Genomic DNA, 19,970 nt, shown 5'->3' on the forward strand with positions numbered 1-19,970 from the left:
GTTTGATTCAAACAACAATTGCGGCACGGCGCGAGGAGTCGTGTGCGGACATTGATTCTGCTATTGCAACTGTTTTGCGACATCGATCAAATATGAATTCTTTAAAAGATGATCAGAGAACGGTTTTGAAGGCATTTATTGGTGGCAAGGATGTTAAGGCTCTTCTTCCGACCGGGTTTTGATTTCCCAGCATCCCTCTCATCAGCGTCACGGGTTGATTTGGATGTGAGTGCTTGAAGTAGCACGTCATTCAAGATGACGGACAAGTGGTTTATCCAATCACATACAAAGATTTTTTTTACCTTCTGAAATACATCTCCTATTGAGAACTCACAGATCAATGTGTGGAGCTCAGCGAACTACAAGGATCTGGCGAGAGTCATGTTATCATTCAGGAACATTTAAAAAAAATATTTTAGGCTACTTGAATATACTACATTTTTTTGCTCAAAACATTGTAACAGTTTTATTTAATGTCCACTGTTCAGTCATGGTTTAGATAATACAACAGTCAAGAGTCTCCTCACTCATCTTTGCACTGACGTATTACTGACCTGATCACTGATGTATAACAACCCTTCCACGTTTAAGGTAAAGGAGCAAGTACAGTAAAAATAAATTGTGTGGTTAATATACTGTATGTATATACATAATTAATTAATGCGATCATTTTTTTGTGATTAATCACATAAGTTAAGTCGTTTTTGACAGTCCTACTTTAAAGAAAAAAAACAGTGTCGTATTTATTTATTAGTATCAACATTTCTTTATTACATTTTGCCTCTTAGGTGTAGTACCCCCATTTTTGCTTTGTTTTTGTTAGATTTTTATTCCTACAAAAAAATGGCCTTGGGCCAAAATTTGGCCTTGTACTTGCATTTAATTGCAATTAATTATGACTTCACTACGAACAAAATATGGTAAATCACAAATAGATATTGTTATTGTTTGACAACCGTAATTATTTTACATATATTTTTGTATCATTACTTTTTTTACTATAAAGGGTCATTTGATGTTTTTCTGAATTCAAAACACTTCCTTGTGGTCTACTTAACATGTAATGGTGGTTCTTTGGTCAAAATGTTCCATGGATTATGTTTTACAGACCATCTTCAAGCTGCTTTCTGCCTTTCTCCCCGTCAGCCATTTGTAGTTTTTTGCGCTTCCATATGAAGCATACTTACAGACACAAGTTAGAACTATACGCTACTTTTTGTTAGAAGTGTAAACAGTGGAGGATGCATGTGCATGAACGAGCCAGTCTGCCCCACTACAAGAGGGTAGAGAAAAAGAAGGAACTTATAGACCAAAACGTCAAGACTACATGGTGGACTTGCGCAAAGCTCATCGGGTAAATGTTGACCATATATGGAGATAATTCCTGACATCACCAATGGGAAAAACGTCACAAATGGGGAAAATTGCAAGGAAGGCAAGACTGTTTTATAAATATCTTTGCCATGCCTCCATGGTTTGATTTCAAAGTTTTGGGACTTAAGCTGATTCCAAAATACACAAAAACAGGAAGGTAAGAAAAATTGGCTTAGCATGACCGGTCCCCTTTGAGAATTTTATTTATACGCTGCTATCTGTTTGCAGTTTAATTTTAAAATTCAATAAAGCTGTTTACAAATAAGATAAGCAATTATATGATTTTCATTTTGTTCTCTTCCTGTCCCCACAATTGTGACCTTAAAAATGAGGTACACAGCGCACTGTAATTATGGCGTACTGTTCCACCCCTAAGTTCAGCAGTGAGTAAAATGTGTTAAGTTGTGCAAGTGCAAGTGAAGTGTGAGAGCAGCGCTGCTAAAAATGAAAGTGTTGCATCGCAGGCGTTCAAAAAGTGTCAGGCTGTACAGCAAAGACTCGTTTTAGGAGCATGTCAGGCTGCCGCATGCACGCAACTTGTGCTGATGGCTCACATGTGGCGCAGTAACTTTCACCCTTTCGAGAACACTCACAATATTTTTAACTGCGATGCTGCAACACATTAGTGAACACAGCTGTGTCCCATGTGGAAAAAGTGCCTTTCTACTTCACTTGATGTTGTTTTAATGAGTGATGCATGGGAGGGAACCTTTTCCACATGGGCGTGGGTGCTCTCATGTCCACACTGAAGTTGTTTTGTACGTGCAACAATATGATGGATTGACAGGAGCCTTCAGCCACTCACGTGCCAAGGTAGTCCCACACCAGGCCCCCCATTGGCTGCTGAGAGGCAGACAGGGGAGGGGCCTGCTTTCGCAACGGCTGAGAATGCCACAGATGAGAAGCAGAGGGCTTTCTGAAGTGTGTGTGCGTGTGTGTGTGCGTGTTGTAAATGCACAACATGTCGACACACACGATTAAGTAAGGTGTGATGCACAACATGAAGAGACAGGTATAATAAGGCCCAAATGAATAAGGGAGACAAGAGAAGAAGCATTAACGAATGAATTGTCACATTAAAGAAGATTATTTTAGACTCCAGCAGAAAGTGAAGGAGAATGTAAAAGATGAAATTATGATTTAAAGCAGATACGACATTTGATTTAGCTTAGGGGCTGACTTTCTGAATTGTATTGATTCCTCCCCCCGCTCTCACCTCTCCAGCTCATGGATCTTTTTCTCCTTGTCGTTCTTCTCGTTCTCCATCTCCCTGAGGATGTCGAGGAGGCGCTCCACCTCGGACTGAGCCTTCCCAGCATCTTCTTTGTGACGGCTCACTTCCTGCTCCAGGCGAGAGATTCGTTCCGAGAGTTCAGTGCTGGTCGCAGACTCCACGGCCGCACTCTGAGCCTGTGAGGCAAATGAATGAGCGTAAATTGTTGAGGCTTGGAAACAATGAGTTTAAATATGAGCCAAGGGTATTACTTGTGTGAAAGCTTAACCAAGCAGAAAATACAATTCAATTAAGATTCTTCACAACAAAAGATCATATGGAGATACATAATCTGATGTGCAAATATATTATAATGCTAAAATCATTTGGAAGTTACAAAGAATGTCAGATTTATAAGCTGACCATAAACCACAGTCAAAGAGACAAAAAAAGTGCTAATTTAAATAAAACAAAGAAAAAAAAAGGTAGAAGCAGCAGTTATAACAGCTGTGAGTGTTTCCCAGAAGCAAATGTTGCTCTTGGGATGTGTATAATATATATATATATATATATATATATATATATATATATATATATATATATATATGTGCGCGCGCGTGTGCGTGTGTGTGTGTGTGTGTGTGTGTGTGTGTGTGTGTGTGTGTGTGTGTGTGTGTGTGTGTGTGTGAGACAGTCTTGACTGCACAAATTATGAACCCTATTAGTTTTGGAAGTGCGCAAGCGTTTCTACAGATCTTTATGTGGAGAGTCAATGTTTGGGCGTGTGACGGCATAATGTTCAGATCTGCCTGCAAAAAGACGGGAAAGACAAATAAAAAAAGACGAAAAAACAACAAGGACCGTGGTCCCACGCGCAAAGTGTCAATCAAAGCGTGCACAGAGGCGCTAGTTTGGAGTCTGCTTTGCATCTTTGCTAATACAAAGAGACCAACAATTAAGAGGAGGAGAGGAGAGAAACAGCAGATATGTCATATAGCAGAAAATAACACTTCCAAAAATATTAACATATGTATTGAAACATCAAAAGACATATATAAATAGATTTAATTTCATGTATTAAAATGTAAATGTATAATCTTTTTGGAACGAGCGTTCTTTTTTTTATCTAATAACATACAACCACAGACTTGCCAACCATGAAGGATCTTTTTGAGTGCCCCAGCAACTAGTCCCTGGTTCACATTTGACACCACAGCTTCTGTAGCTTTGTTTGACTTCACCGAGAAACTACAACTCTCCTCCTATTTAACTTGTTAGCTTTCTTTGTCGCTAGCAAATATATGGCCATTAAAGAGAGAAGGGGAGTGTTATTGGAGCTGGAACTACTCAATGTGTAACATCAGTCACTTTAATTCCAACTGTTGATCTGAAATCAGAGGAAAATATGTTTGCGAAGGTGGGCGGTTCAACTTGTATACACTAGAGCAGTGGTCCCCAACCACCGGTCCGCGGCCCGGTACCGGTCCGTGGATCGATTGGTAGGTACCGGGCCGCACAAGAAATAAAAAAATAAAAAAAATAAATAATTATTATTATTTTTTTAATAAATCAACATATAAAACACAAGATACACTTACAATTAGTGCACCAACCCAAAAAAACTCCCTCCCCCATTTACACTCATTCGCACAAAAGGGTTGTTTCTTTCTGTTATTAATATTCTGGTTCCTACATTATATATCAATATAGATCAATACAGTCTGCAGGGATACAGTCCGTAAGCACACATGATTGTATTTTTTTATGACAAAAAAAATAAAATAAAATAAAATAAAATAAAATACCATACCCCCTCCCCCCGGTCCGTGGAACAAATTTTCAAGCGTTGACCGGTCCGCAGTTACAAAAAGGTTGGGGACCACTACACTAGAGGAGTATGACAATATCTCAATATGGTGAACTATTGCGATATTTAACCTTAGTATACATGCGATATTTAACCTTAATATACAATTATTAATGTACTCTGTGTTGGTCGACTGCCTCCCTGCAGAGCGCGCCATTAGCGCGCTAAAAATAGTTTATAAACTGTGATTCTATATTTCAGAAAAGGTACTGAAAGTTATAGATGTGTGCTGCTTGTTCAACAACATCGCACACATAACAAAATAACGTGAATGGGCAGTAAATGAGTGTCTCCATTGTGACAGCCAGTAGTACACGCAAAATACGGCGGTCTGTACCCGTTATCAATTGTACACGCAGTCTTAGTAGATCACACACAACATGCCCACTAACAGTACAGACAGTTTGATAGCTAACAACTCTTATCAATCTACTTGTTAACTTCATGTTAATATCTGTTTACTTTCTGCTGTAAGGCGCTTCCATCTACACTTCCTAAAGTTTACTAAGCACTTATTTATTCTCATGTTTCAAGTTAGCTTAGCAGCTAGCTTAGTGATCAACATGCCTGCTCCCGTCTTGCTCTCGTCCGTCCTCTTGACAATGGAACTTAAGATACTAAGAAATGTAGTTTATTTGCCACAATGAAGATAAGTATTACTAATTTAGGGAAGCAGCTCCACACTGTTAGCTGCAGCCTGCCTCTGTCAGTTAACAGTAAGGATGTATATCGTTAAGATTTTATTGATACCGATACCAATATCGTTATCGGTATTCATCGGTACTATATGTAATTGGTGTAAAAAAAAAAAAAAAGATGTGAAAAACGTCTCTCTTTTTTTTTTTTACAACAAGATTACAAAGTACATTACCAACATTGTGTAACATCTCACAGCATCTCATAGGGCGAGGGGCGGGGCTCGGTTGGTAGAGCAGCCGTGTCAGCAACTCGTCACTGCTGTTGTGTCTTTTGGCAAGACACTTTACCCACCTGCTCTCAGTGCCACCCATGCTGGTTTAAATGTAGCTTAAAGATGTAGATAATGGGCTTCACTATGTAAAGCACTTTGCGTCTCCAGAGAACAAAACAATTCACTTCACAGCAAGAAAATATTTTATTAACACCTGCTTTTTAAGTCTTAAACAAGTCAACTATGTGTGCAGTGCAAGGAGAAATGCAGTGATGTCATCATCTTGTAAAGACCACACAAATCCATCACTGTGTTTCTATTCCTTACAGTTACACTCAGCTGAAAATAATATTTATTTAAGGCATTCATGCGCAGAGCACAGATTTTTTACATGCTATAGCATATGAAATATAGAAAATAAACCACTACAATCAATTTGCATGTTAGGTGGGTGTGCATGTTGTAACTATAGGAATTATTTGTGTTTATGTTGCACACGGACGTATTTGAGTGACGGACTGGAGGCCATATTGAGTGTTGACAGCTATTGATGTATGTGTCTGTGTATTATGTACCATACAAACAAAAAGACTCTGTAAGGAAGGGTAATGCTGGATAGTTCAGTTTGTAGAGTCAAGAGACAGGACAAACCGCAACACATTTTTGTGTTTAATGCCATGCAAACGCTGCGCGATGAAGTGATGGCAACCAGAGACCTGTCAGCAGGTGCTACATTGCTTCAAAGCAACTTTATGGATTATTATATTACTTAAACTTTTTACTTTTTGGAGTGGATTAATATTGTTGTGAGTAAAGCGTGTTTACTTCAAACTGACACTAACTCTTATTAGCAGTGTAACTTTGAGGGACTTTTAAAGAGGAAATATTGTTGCGTTACACACTTTCGTGTGGCGTTGCTTCCTTATTTGTGATTATTCCAAGCTGATTCTCTATGCGTAGTAGCAGCAGCAGCTGAAGTGAATGTGACAGCGTTTCATAATTACGACGGTCAACTGGAATTAAAAAAAAAAAGATAGCCGGATCATTTGTCCAGAATTTTAGCAGTCCTCTCAGAAAATACCGGAATTTGATTAACAGCACATCCCTGTTGTTAACGGACAAAAATTTAATGAAGTATCAGCCAAAAGGGATCGTTTTTTTTTTGTGATCAGCATTGAAAGACAACTGGCATTGGCCGATCACATACTTTTTCCACAAAAATCCATTGATACTGTTGGATGGCCAATCGATCGACTCATCCTTAATTTGATTATTCTGAGTTCCGAGCCAGAATCTTGGACTCATAAAGGTGAAGGATAAATGCTGTAAAATGTGCATACTTTGATGCGGTTCCAACCACTGACCTTTTTCAACTGGTTTTCCAATTTGACACACTCTTCCTTTTTTTTCTCCAGACCGATCTCCAGACTCTTCAGACGGCTGTCCTTCTTCAGAGCCGAGGAGGCCAGGGAGGATGCTTTCTCTTTTAGGTCCAAAACACAAGCCTGCGAGGGAAATGGCCAAAGAATGAACTCAAACTGATTATTTTGAGCACAATTGGACTAGAACTATCATTCAAAAATGCAAAGTTGGTGAAAATCCAAATCAACTTCTCTTTTTATCCTTGGAGGTATTCCTTAAAACACAAGAGCATGACTCATCATCACAATGCTCTTTGAAACTTTTTCCCATGACCTGCGTCTCTTTTTTTCCCACAAAATTTTTCCAAGCGTGAAGTCTATCTCCCTTTCCCTCTTTGCAAGTAGCCAACGAGGACAGAACAGGAGGGTTATAATTTTACACTTGACTGAGCGTACTCTCATTATATTTAGGTTTGTGTTTAGCTGCATGGTGGAGGTGGAGGAGGAATGCTTATTTTCTCTGCAGGTTCTTCCGTGTCTATCTGGAGGCTTACAAGAGGACATTAACAGCGTTTATGAGCCCACAAAAGGCACTAAAAGTAGCCAGAGGAGGCGTAAAGTAAAAGGCATTTTCACAACAATGCAGTTAATGTGCGCATTTTAGCTGTGGGTGGAGCAGCACTATTGTGAATATTTACATCATGACTTTGTCCTTTGCTGACTCTATTTTTTGTTTGGTGTGCAACATGGTTTTTTTCTTCACAAACAAGTCTGGAAAAGACAGGTTGTCTTCTATTCCGTGTCTAAAGTCTTATATACTGGATCAGCAGGTGGTACCAAATGACTTTGCCTCATGCGAGTCAGAGCTTTTCATCCAGCCACTCACACACATACAGTATGTATATGAGACAGGTTTTTTTCCCCCTCAGAATGAAGTTTAAAGGAGACGAGTTGTCTTATATCTGGGAGATTTATTTCAATATTTAGACATATAAACCAACAGGTGGCGCCAAAACGAAACAAGGCAGAGCTTCTCTTACGACCAATCACATATACATACCGTATTTGTCGGACTATAAGTCACAGTTTTTTTCATAGTTTGGCCGGGGGTGCGACTTATACTCAGGAGCGACTTATGTGTGAAATTATTAACACATTACCGTAAAATATCAAATAATATTATTTAGCTCATTCACGTAAGAGACTAGACGTATAAGATTTCATGGGATTTAGCGATTAGGAGTGACAGATTATTTGGTAAACATATAGCATGTTCTATATGTTATAGTTATTTGAGTGACTCTTACCATAATATGTTACGTTAACATACCAGGCACATTCTCAGTTGGTTATTTGTGCGTCATATAACCTACACTTATTCAGCCTGTTGTTCACTATTCTTTATCTATTTTAAATTGCCTTTCAAATGTCTATTCTTGGTGTTGGGTTTTATCAAATAAATTTCCCCCAAAAATGCGACTTATACTCCAGTGCGACTTATATATGTTTTTTTCCTTCTTTATTATGCATTTTCGGCCGGTGCAACTTATACTCCGGAGCGACTTATAGTCCGAAAAATACGGTATATGAAATATGAGACCAGATTTTTTCTGCCGAAGAAAGTCTGAAAAATATAGATTTGTCTTATATTAGGGAGAGTTACTTCAAGATTTAGACATGCAAACCAACAGGTGGTACCAAAACGAGGCAAATCTTTTCTTCCGGTCACTCACACACACACACAACTGCAGTGCATCCGGAAATTATTCACTGTGCTTCTCTTTTTTCACATTTTGTTAGCTGAAAGCCTTATCCCAAAATGGAATACATTCAATTTTGTTCTCAAAATTTTACAGACAATACCCCATAATGACAATGTGAAAGGGTTTGATTTTTTTTTTTTGCAAATGTATTAAAAGTAAAAAACTTAAAAATCACATCCTTTGCTTGATCCTTTGTTGATGCACCTTTGGGAGCAATCACAGCCTCTAGTATTTTTGAAAACAATGCCAAAATCTTGGCACACCTTTGGGTAGTTACATGCATTCCTCTTTTCCCATTCCTCTTTGCAGCACCTCCAAAGCGCCATTAGATTGGACGGGAAGTGTTGGTTTTTATCCAGGATGTCTCTGTACATTGCTGCATTCATCTTAGTTTAGTCAGGGAGGTGACAAGCAACCCGATGGTCACTCTGTCAGAGCTACAGCATTCTTCTGTAGAGAGAGGAGATCCTTCCAGAAGGACAACCATCTCTGCAGCAATACACCAATCAGGCCTATATGGTATCATGGCCAGACGGAAACCATTTCTTAAAGTTTGTTTTTCCAAAATGCACCTGAAAGACTCTCAGACCATTAGAAACAAAATTCTCTGGTCTGATGAGACAGAGATTGAACTCTTTGGCGTGGATGCCAAGCATTATGTTTGGAGGAAACCAGGCACCGCTCATCACCAGGCCAATACCATCCCTACTGTTAAGCATGGTGGTGGCAGCATCATGCTGTGGGAATGTTTTTCAGCAGCAAGAACTGGGAGACTAGTCAGGATAGAGGGAACGAATGCAGCAAAGTACAGAGACATCCTAGATGAAAACCAATGCTTCTCATCCAATCTGATGCAGCTTAAAGGGGAACATTATCACAATTTCAGAATTGTTAAAACCATTAAAAATCAGTTCCCAGTGGCTTATTATATTTTTCGAAGTTTTTTTCAAAATTTTACCCATCACGCAATATCCCTAAAAAAAGCTTCAAAGTGCCTGATTTTAATCACCCGTCCATCTTCCTGTGACGCTACATAGTGAAGCCAACACAAACAAACATGGCGGAAAGAACAGCAAGCTATAGCGACATTAGCTCGGATTCAGACTCGGATTTCAGCGGCTTAAGCGATTCAACAGATTACGAATGTATTGAAACGGATGGTTGTAGTGTGGAGGCAGGTAGCGAAAACGAAATTGAAGAAGAAACTGAAGATATTGAGCCATATCGGTTTGAACCGTATGCAAGCGAAACCGACGAAAACGACACGACAGCCAGCGACACGGGAGAAAGCGAGGACGAATTCGGCGATCGCCTTCTAACCAACGATTGGTATGTGTTTGTTTGGCATTAAAAGAAAACTAACAACTATGAACTAGGTTTACAGCATATGAAATACATTTGGCAACAACATGCACTTTGAGAGTGCAGACAGCCCAATTTTCATCAATTAATATATTCTGCAGACATACCCTCATGTCTGCAGGCCAGGGAAGCTAGGGTCGATATTCTTCTCTTGATCATCTTGGGACGGTGTGAGCCAATACATCCAGGGGGTTTAGCTCGCTCGTCTGCGGGAACAAACTGCCGCCATTGCTTGCCGTGCTACCGAGGTCCTTTGTCCCTGAATTGCTCACACACTCCGGCAGATTCAATGGGGGTCTGGCGGCAGATTTCTTTGACTTTATCGTTGGAAATGCATCTGCTTTGAGTGTCACAGGATATCCACACATTCTTGCCATCTCTGTCGTAGCATAGCTTTCGTCGGTAAAGTGTGCGGAACAAACGTCCAATTTCTTGCCACTTTCGCATCTTTGGGCCACTGGTGCAACTTGAATCCGTCCCTGTTCGTGTTGTTACACCCTCCGACAACACACCGACGAGGCATGATGTCTCCAAGGTACGGAAAACAGTCGAAAAAACGGAAAATAACAGAGCTGTTTTGACCCGGTGTTTGAGAAAAAGGCGGATTGCTTCCCGATGCAACGTCACGTTGTGACGTCATCGCTCCGAGAGCGAATATTACAAAGGCGTTTAATTTGCCAAAATTCACCCATTTAGAGTTCGGAAATCGGTTAAAAAAATATATGGTCTTTTTTCTGCAACATCTAGGTATATATTGACGCTTACATAGGTCTGGTGATAATGTTCCCCTAGAGGTACTGCAACAAGGAATGGGCAAAACTGTCCAAAGATAGGTGTGTCACGCGTGTGGCTTCCCATTCAAATATACATAAGGTTGTAATTGCTGCTAAAGGTGTTGAGCAGTATTGAGCAAAGGCTGTGAATACTTGATTTTTTTAGTTTTTTATTTCTAATAATTTTGCAAAAAATAAAACATTTTCACATTGTTATTATGGGGTATTGTCTGTAGAATTTAAAAAGACAAAAATGAATATATTACATTTTTGGTAAGGCTGTAAAATAACAAAATGTGGAAAAAGTGAAGCGCTGTAAATACACTCCAGATCCACTGTAGAGAGATGCAACCATTAAAAAGGTTTCTCAAGGGTTGTTAGCAAGTTAGCAAACAACATAGACAGCGTTCTGATGCTAATTTGATGGATGAAGCGTTAAGCAATGGATTAATCAAAGGATCAATCAAAGGAATAATATACCCTTTGTTACGACTACTCTTAACTTTGTATCTACCAGGTGTTATTTCACTGATATTGGAAATCAAATATGAATTTATATTTAAAAAGCATGTGTAGAAAAAAACTTATTGGGATGAAGAATGTAATGAACATTTTCAAATCCGCTGTATGTCAAGGGTAGGTGGCTGCGTAGACGGCGCTCACATTTCAACTGGCTTTAATCCCGCCCTCTTCCGTGATTGACAGCTAATAACCCCAGTCATCTAATGAAGGTTAATTTTACTAGGTTTAATATTGCAACTGTGACAAATATAGATAGGTATTTGTTGTTCTTTTTAACCACTATTGCTAACATCTGCGAGCGGTTTGTGGTGTGTGTGACATAGAGCAGTTCGAACTAACTCATGACACATTGAACATTGAACAATCAAACTAGGTTGCACTTTCTTGTGCTTTGGAAGATCCTACTATAATCTCATAAATGTGGTTGAAAGCTATTAAAATTCCAAATCGACTTGAGGGTGGACAAAATCTTTAAAGCTTTGGCGGGGGTCCTTGCCTTTGAGTGCTCTTGTTAATGTGTTTTCCTTCGTTAAACTTCTTTGGTTTGTTAATCAAGAGCGCAGGAAACTGCCTTGTCACTCTCTGCCTGTTCCCCCCCACAAATGGGCGCCTGCACAGAGGCCACGACAAGGCGCGCTTTGCTTTTGTGCGTCCTATATTATGTTGTCAAGGAGACGTGAGTGTTTTATCATTGCGGTCCTTCAGTACCAAGGACCTTGGCAGGATAGAGGATGTGTTCTACGGCGATAGATCAGTCAGAGAAGGAGAGATAGTGTTGATGTATGTGTCCTCTACCTCACGCTCTGCAAGGTCAGCCTGCATCTGGGAAACTTTCGTTCTCAGATCCTTCAGCTCCTTTTTGGTAGACTCCATCTCATCGCCTTTCTCTCTTTCCTCCTTCTCCCGCTGCTCTTTCAGTCGTTCTATGGTGCGCTCCTGGACAGAGAGAGGAGGGGTTCAGCAAAAGAATAACAGAAGGAAACGACACAATACAATAAAAAAAAAGGTCCAGATTGAATTTCCATACTCATAACAGTTGCAATACACTTAATATGCATGGAAGCTCCAGCAGCATAAACAGTGTTTCTTTTAGACACACAATACGTTCTGGCACACACGTTTATATCAACCAGGCAGCCATGGTCAGTTCAAGTGAGCGTTCACATTGAAGACACAACAAGAAGCAGTGTTTGTGTGAGATTAAATTAAAAAATGACGAGGAGGGGAGCTTGGGAAGATTTTCGGTCACCTCTACCTGCCAACACACACATTCACTCCGAATATTAGTGACTCAACAATGAATAGGCCTGCTTTCCGTTAATGGTACAAAACAAACTTTAAAGTAGGGATGTCCCAATCTGATGTTGATATTGGTCCGATATTAACAAAAAAAACCAAGAATGTGATGATACATTATATGCTTGCATGTGAAGTGTGCGATAAAATGTCCAATAAAAACAGTCCTACAGCGTGTTTACTTTAACTTAACATCTAAATGTCCTCCAATAACCACACAAAGTTGGTCTTTTCTTCTATTTTAGTCAAGTCATTTACAAAAGGTAAACATGGTAGATTACTGTATATGCTGCAAGGAGCTGCCAGTTACACAACAGCTAAACACACAATAGCACACAAGTGAGACATACATAATAATAATTAAACAATATTGCAGTCTAAAACAGCACATTTGTCAATATAAACAAATATCGAATAGTTAGAGTTGCATATTACAAAACCCAAAACCAGTGAAGTTGGCGGGTTGTGTAAATCGTAAATAAAAACAGAATACAATGATTTGCAAATCCTTTTCAACTATTATTCAATTGAATACACTGCAAAGACAAGATATTTAATGTTCGAACTGAGAAACGTAATTTTTTTTTTGCAAATAATCATTAACTTAGAATTTAATGGCAGCAACACATTGCAAAAAAGGTGGCACAGGGGCATTTTTACCATTGTGTTACATGGCCTTTCCTTTTAACAACAATTTAACAAGCTTTTCAGGTGGAATTATTTCCCATTCTTGCTTGATGTGCAGCTTATGCTACAAGAATCTGCCAGTTACACAACAGCTAAACACACAATAGCACACAAGCATACATAAATAATAATAATTAAACAATATTGCAGTTTAAAACAGCACATTTGTCAATAAAAACAAAAAAGGAATAATTATAGTTGCATATTACAAAACCCAAAACCAGTAAAGTTGGCACGTTTTGGAGGCGTTTGTGTCAGTGAGGGACAGGAGGACACTGGACAAACTGCTCGCCATCATGGACAATCCTGCCCACCCACTCCCCCAGACAATTGAGGGACAGTGGAGCTCGTACTCCAACAGGCTCCTTCAGCTTCGTTCCCACAGTGTTCGATTCAAGAACTTCTTCATTCCGCACTCCATCCAGCTGTATAATCACTCGCCATACAGCAATAGATGGTATCTGTGTATTACCTGACTACTTCTGTGTTAGCTACCCTCTTTGTTTATAATGTGTATTTTCTGCTGGATCTACTCTTTATTTTATGCTGCCCTTTTTTTTACTGCAGCTGTTACATATACTGTAATATTGTACATGGTAAATCGGATTTGTTATGTATTGTGTATATTATAATATAATGTAATATATCAGTATATATTATATACTGTTTATACAATATGTAAATATTACATATACTGTACGTTATATTTTGTATTGCTACTACGGTACATTTTTAGTCTACTTTATACCTGCATTATCCTTTCCATCCTTACACTTTTCATCCTTTGTAACTGAGTTACTGTGTGGAACAATTTCCCTTGTGGATCAATAAAGTTTGTCTAAGTCTAAGTTCAAGTCTTAAGTTGTTCAACAGTCCGGGGTCTCCGTTGTCGTATTTTACGCTTCATAATGTGCCACACATTTTCAACGGGAGACAGGTCTGGATTACAGTCTAGTACCCGCAATCTTTTACTACGAAGCCACGCTGTTGTAACACGTGCAGAATGTAGCTTGGCATTGTCTTGCTGAAATAAGCAGGGGTGTACATGAAAAAGACGTTGCTTGGATGGCAACATATGTTGCTCCAAAACCTGAATGTATCTTTCAGCATTGATGGTGCCTTCACAGATGTGCAAGTTACCCATGACTTGGGCACTAATACACCCCAATACCATCACAGATGCTTGGTTTTGAACTTTGGCCTACAACATGGTTCTTTTCCACTTTGGTCCGGAGGACACGACGTCCACAGTTTCCAAAAAACATTTGTAATGTGGACTCGTCAGACCACAGAACACTTTTCCACTTTGCATCAGTCCATCTTAGATGAGCTTGGGCCCAGCGAAGCCGGCGGCGTTTCTGGGTGTTGTTGATAAATGGCTTTCGCTTTGCATAGAAGAGTTTTAACTTGCACTTACAGATGTAGCGACCAACTGTAGTTACTGACAGTGGTTTTCTGAAGTGTTCCTGAGCCCAAGTGGTGATGTCTTTTACACACCGATGTCGCTTGTTGATGCAGTACCGCCTGAGGGATCGAAGGTCACGGGCATGCTGCTTACGTGCAGTGATTTCTCCAGATTCTCTGAACCTTTTGATGATATTACGGATCGTAGATGGTGAAATCCCTAAATTGCTCAGTCTTTGAGCTAATATTTGCAAAAAATAACAAAGTTTCTCAATTGCAGTGTATTCAATTGAATATAGGTTGAAAAGGATTTGCAAATCATTGTATTCTGTTTTTATTTACAATTTACACAACGTGCCAGCTTCACTGGTTTTAGGTTTTGTACTTACACATACAAAATCTTCAAGGCAGAGGCATATTAGAAAGTGTACAGGAACAAACGTGACTAAACTTCATGAATTAGTGATCAATAGGTGTTGCCAAAAAGCAATTACTATTCCACTTCAACTTAAAGGGGAACTGCACTTTTTTTTTAAATTTTGCTTATCGTTCACAATCATTATGAGAGACAAGAAGACAAGGTTTTTTTTGCATTCTAATTTGTAAAAATCTGCTCGTTCTTCGTGGCTGGCAATAGAGCAAATGGGAGCAATCCATTCTGTCACTAAATCACTTTAAAAATGCATTCAAAAATACTTAATTAACGTTTTGTAACATGTATGATAACCAAGCTGTAGCGACACTGGTATTATAAGAGCGAACACAGAGTTATTATGCTAATTTGAAAATAATGGTGATCAATAAAGACTGCCGAGCAGCTAAGAATATGATTTTTTTTTTTGCAATAAATTGTTATATACAGTGAAATGAAAAGTGGGGTCAATACAAATACTAAGGTGACCAAGTTGTACATCCTGGTGTGTACAAAAAACACACTTTTAAAGTTATTTGATTATTAATAATGCATGTGATTATTGGGTGACTTCCCACTATCATGTGAGTGGTCGGCGGTTCATACTGTACCTTCTCGGAAAGAGCCTCCTCCAGGGTTCCCAGGGCCGTGTCGGTGTTGGACGTGTCCGTCTGCAGAGATTTGATTCTGTCCTTAAGGCCGCTCAGCTGCTTGTCTTTGTCCCTCAGCTGATCCTGGAGGTTCTCTATCTGCACAAAAAACATATAAAAACACTTTTGGGCCCACGCCACAGAATCGTTGTCACTTGCGTCCCCAGGAAATAAAATGTATAAATGCATGATAAAATTGCCTGTAAAGTATATTTTTGACAAAGCTAAGTGTTGATCTGATTGGATATTTATTGAACGTCATTTAAAATAATAATTTAAACTACTTTGAAGACATGATGTACTGAACGCTGCAGAGGAAAAGATACGTTTCCATTCGAGTCAATGTGTCACTTTTACACTGAGGGCACAGCGCCGTCAGTCCACAGTCCTCCACCACATAGACCTTTCTATTTTTGGAAGATCAATTTCACAAAAATCAACTTGTGCGGGACAGGAAGTCATGCATAGACACAAAATAAATGATCTGGGTTTTTTTATTTTTTTTAAATTAAAAAACTATTTTACACCTTGAAATGTCTTACAGGGTAGGGTGGACATTAAGTCAACTTGTCCAAATTTTTCAGACGTTATTCACCCTGTTGACACAATGGATGAAGAGATGCTGATTTTGGAACTTCCAAAACCAAAGAATCATGTTCTAGGCATACCCTGGGACAGCCATTTGGGGGGCTTGTGTGAACTGTGACCTTAAAAAAAGTTTAATGAAAATGTGTACGTAGGTCGCTACAGGTGTTGCTACAGAGTAGTCTTTTAAAGCAAAACTGTTGTCTTTTCCACGAGTCAAGTTAGTGTGGTCACAGACGCTGCAGGTGGGTATTGATGGAGGGCGAAGCAAAAAGAGGATCCATTGAAAATATGGGGTAATCATTTACTGTAAATACTTCAGAAATGCATGCATGTATGTATATATGTGTGTGTATATATATATATATATATATGTATATATATATATACATATATATATATATATATATATATATGTATGTGTGGGAAAAAAAATCACAAGACTATTTCATCTCTACAGGCCTGTTTCATGAGGGGGGGTACCCTCAATCATCAGGAGATTTTAATGGGAGCATTCGCATACCATGGTTTATATAGGGCACAGAGTGGGTGGGTACAGGCTGGCCTAGGGGCGTGTTGATTGGCTCATGTGTTACCTAGGAGGTGTTTCCGTCTATGGCGGCATGCTGTAACAATTTCGTTGCGCTTGTTGAGGGATGACAGGTCTGGACGGTAAATAATAAACAGTTTCTCTTTCAAGCATAGGTTGCATCTTTTATTACCACTATTGTAAGGTGTGCTGGATGCAAGAATTTGCCATGTTATTGAATATTCAACATTATTGTCTTTGAGGTCCCAAATGTGTTTGCTGAGTTCTGTGGTATTCCGCAGGTTTTGGTTCCTGAAAGAAGCCTTGTGATTGTTCCATCTGGTTTTGAATTCTCCCTCGGTTAATCCTACATATGTGTCGGATGTGTTAATGTCCTTGCGTATTACCTTAGATTGGTAGACAACTGATGTTTGTAAGCACCCCCCGTTGAGAGGGCAATCAGGTTTCTTTCGACAGTTACAGTCTTTGTTGGTTTTGGAGTCGCTCTGTCTGGGGGCCGACGCCTCATTTGCAATTGTTTTGTTGTGGTTTGAGATGATTTGTCGTATGTCGTATATATATATATACACACGGTATATATATACATATACATACATATACACATTCATATATATACATATATATGTGTGTGTGTGTGTGTATATGTTACTCTTTATACCAACTATAATTTAAATTTATTACAAAATAACTCAATTTTCACACTTAGTTTTGTCTCTGGGTTTCCAATCAGTCCTGTTACCACACTCTGAAAATGTGGAATATTCCACAAGTCACATGCCCCACACAGGCAGTTGCATCGTTCACGCCCTCTGCATTCCATGAAGAACAAAAGTAAGTTGGCTCACTGTTTCTTCTGTATATTAAAATCCCAGCACAGTCCTGTTACTTAATGACTTCAAAATATATTTTTTTGTAAAATCAATGTAATATGTTTAGTGTCAACATGCTATTGGCATAAATGTAATGTAGTTATATTTGATAATTCTATGCTAAAAACTCACTCATGTTACTTTCAGTCCTGTTACTCCAATGAGTTTAGGAACCTTGTACAAAAATAAAATAAAATAGTCTGAGATGAACCAATACACATTTTAATTAGTTAAATATGAGATTTATCCGATAAAGAGTTGAAAAACAGAAAGTTTATATTGAAAGCGTTATAACAAGCAAATGACATAGTCGGTGCAATGACCAATAAAAAACATGTTGTGGACCAAAGTATTTAGGGAAATTAGCTGTTGTTGTTTTTGCGTAAATAAGCAAGTAAGTAACCTAAAAACATGGCTTAAAAACATGAATCTAATTAAATAAATGTAGAGAAATTGATAATGATGTAATAGAGTAAAAAGACGTGAGATCGGTGTGTAACCTTTGACGAGGGTGGTGTGTATTGTGTGTGTGTGTGTGTGTGTGTGTGTGTGTGTGTGTGTGTGTGTGTGTGTGTGTGTGCGCGTCTCGGGCACCTCATTAATCAACTGTTGGCTTGACAGCTTGACTGACAGCTCGCTCTCCTCACACACACGTAGCGGATCACACAGACACACACACGCACACACGCCTGACATTGAAACAGCCGAGAGTCTTTGATCCCGGCTGCACTTCTTGAAAGTGACAAGTGTTGGAAGGCGAGTATGCATACAGTTGAGGAAACGGCGGTTTGATTGCCAATTGGCTTCACTGCAATACAGTATATATACACAGTATGTATCTACATAATATTTATAGTTTTTTTTGCGTACACAATGTGCTTGAACAAGAAGGAAACCAAAAGTTGATTGTATTATATTTGAAGAGGACAAAGTCATCAATTTTATATTTGTTGTGTTTCTGCACTTGTATTTATGTTGAACTACCATGGAATCAATCAAGTGATTGCTAATGTTGCAGCCAGTCGGCTCCTCCATTACGTGTCCCACAGCGCCCTCTAGCGACCTGAGTTCAAAATAAACACTGATGGACTCACTGTACCTTCTTCTGGAGCACGTTGACTTTGCGTTCCTTCACGTCCAGCATGTCTTTGAGGTCGCTGATCTCACCATGCTGGGTGCTCTTCTCATCCGATATCTCGGATATCTGGTTACTCTTTTTGGACAGAAGCGACTCCTTTTCCTCCAGGCGAATGCGTAGAGCGTCCACCTGCGCGCATGGAAAAGAAAAGGTTAGGGCAAAGTATTGCCCTCAATCTGTTATTTAGTTACGGGAGGTAAAGAGTGCCTCAGTCTGCAAGATGGCGGCCCTCTGCTCCTTGGCCGTGAGAGACTCCTTAAGGACGTCCACATGTTGTTTGCTGTCAGAAAACTGGTTGTTCAGAGTGTCCAACTTGGTCCTGAGAGCCAGAAGGTCGCTGTCCTTACGATTCAAATCCTGCTTGGCTTGATCCATCTGAACAAAAATTTTTACAACAAATCAAAAAGGAAACAAATATTTGTTTAATCAATGATGCTCCGGATCAATTTACAGTCAATGTTGTTCTACTCTTGAATCTATTGGATTATTTCCAGTGAAGGGCACACACACACTGTGATTTAGCAACTTAACGGTGAAGAAAAATCTTAACAAGTCAAAAAGGAAACTTTATACTCATCATTGCACTCGTCATTTTATTTTTCTGCATCGTTAATTTTACTTCTGCAATTGTTTTATTTTTATAGCAGTTATAGTATAGTATTGCCTATACTGCAAACCGTACATTTACTTAGTTTTTACCTTTTGTATTATTTATAATGATAACGCTTGTTACTGAAATTCATTTCATTGTACACTTTAGGGTTGCCAAAAGAAAAAAAAAGTATCAAGATACAATTATTTGTTTGTTTGTTCTAAATTGTTTATGTATAATTATCCTGTTGTTCTGTTCATTGTCAAATGTTGTAATACGGGGGTGGGTAAAATAATTTTAGCTCAGGGGCCACACGGGGGAAAATCATGGTATAATAATTTAAAAATAAAGACAATATCAAAATTGTTTTCCTCTTGGCAAAACACTTCAAGTTAGTTGACCTTCTGAGAAAACAATGGTGCGGTTTCAAAACACCATGGAGAACACAATGAACTTAAAGTTTGTCTCAGTGTTTTTACAAAGCCATTAAACTTTCAGCACTTCCTGTTTAGCATTCTCAGGACGTGTTTGGAAAAGCAACCGAGTATTTCCTCAAACCGCAGCATTGGTGACATCCGCACATGCTACAACACATTCATTTATCATCATTCAAATATTACAATTATAATATAATCAAAACAA

General features: G+C 38.9%; 1 protein-coding gene across 22 annotated transcripts in view; it reads right to left on the reverse strand.

The window, feature by feature from the left end:
• The window catches only part of LOC133605969 (ELKS/Rab6-interacting/CAST family member 1-like), a 149,292-nt gene that overhangs the window by 81,522 nt on the left and 47,800 nt on the right, over positions 1-19,970 (reverse strand). For 14 of the 22 annotated variants that reach the window (XR_009815206.2, XR_009815205.2, XM_061959423.2 and 11 more), the window contains 6 exons: positions 18,944-19,111; positions 18,698-18,865; positions 15,556-15,693; positions 11,941-12,081; positions 6,729-6,869; positions 2,591-2,784 (listed from right to left, as the gene is read on the reverse strand). Coding sequence is in view for 18 of the 22 variants with exons in the window: in XM_061959423.2 (XP_061815407.1) it covers positions 2,591-2,784; positions 6,729-6,869; positions 11,941-12,081; positions 15,556-15,693; positions 18,698-18,865; positions 18,944-19,111 (950 nt within the window). In the remaining 4 variants the exon portion in view is untranslated. Of the gene's footprint in view, positions 1-2,179; positions 2,291-2,590; positions 2,785-6,728; positions 6,870-11,940; positions 12,082-15,555; positions 15,694-18,697; positions 18,866-18,943; positions 19,112-19,970 lie in introns of all 22 variants that reach the window. The other 8 variants (XR_009815203.2, XR_009815202.2, XM_061959411.2 and 5 more) reach the window with 1 other exon arrangement.

This window comes from Nerophis lumbriciformis, linkage group LG05 (assembly GCF_033978685.3).
Source record: "Nerophis lumbriciformis linkage group LG05, RoL_Nlum_v2.1, whole genome shotgun sequence".
NCBI lineage: Eukaryota > Metazoa > Chordata > Actinopteri > Syngnathiformes > Syngnathidae > Nerophis > Nerophis lumbriciformis.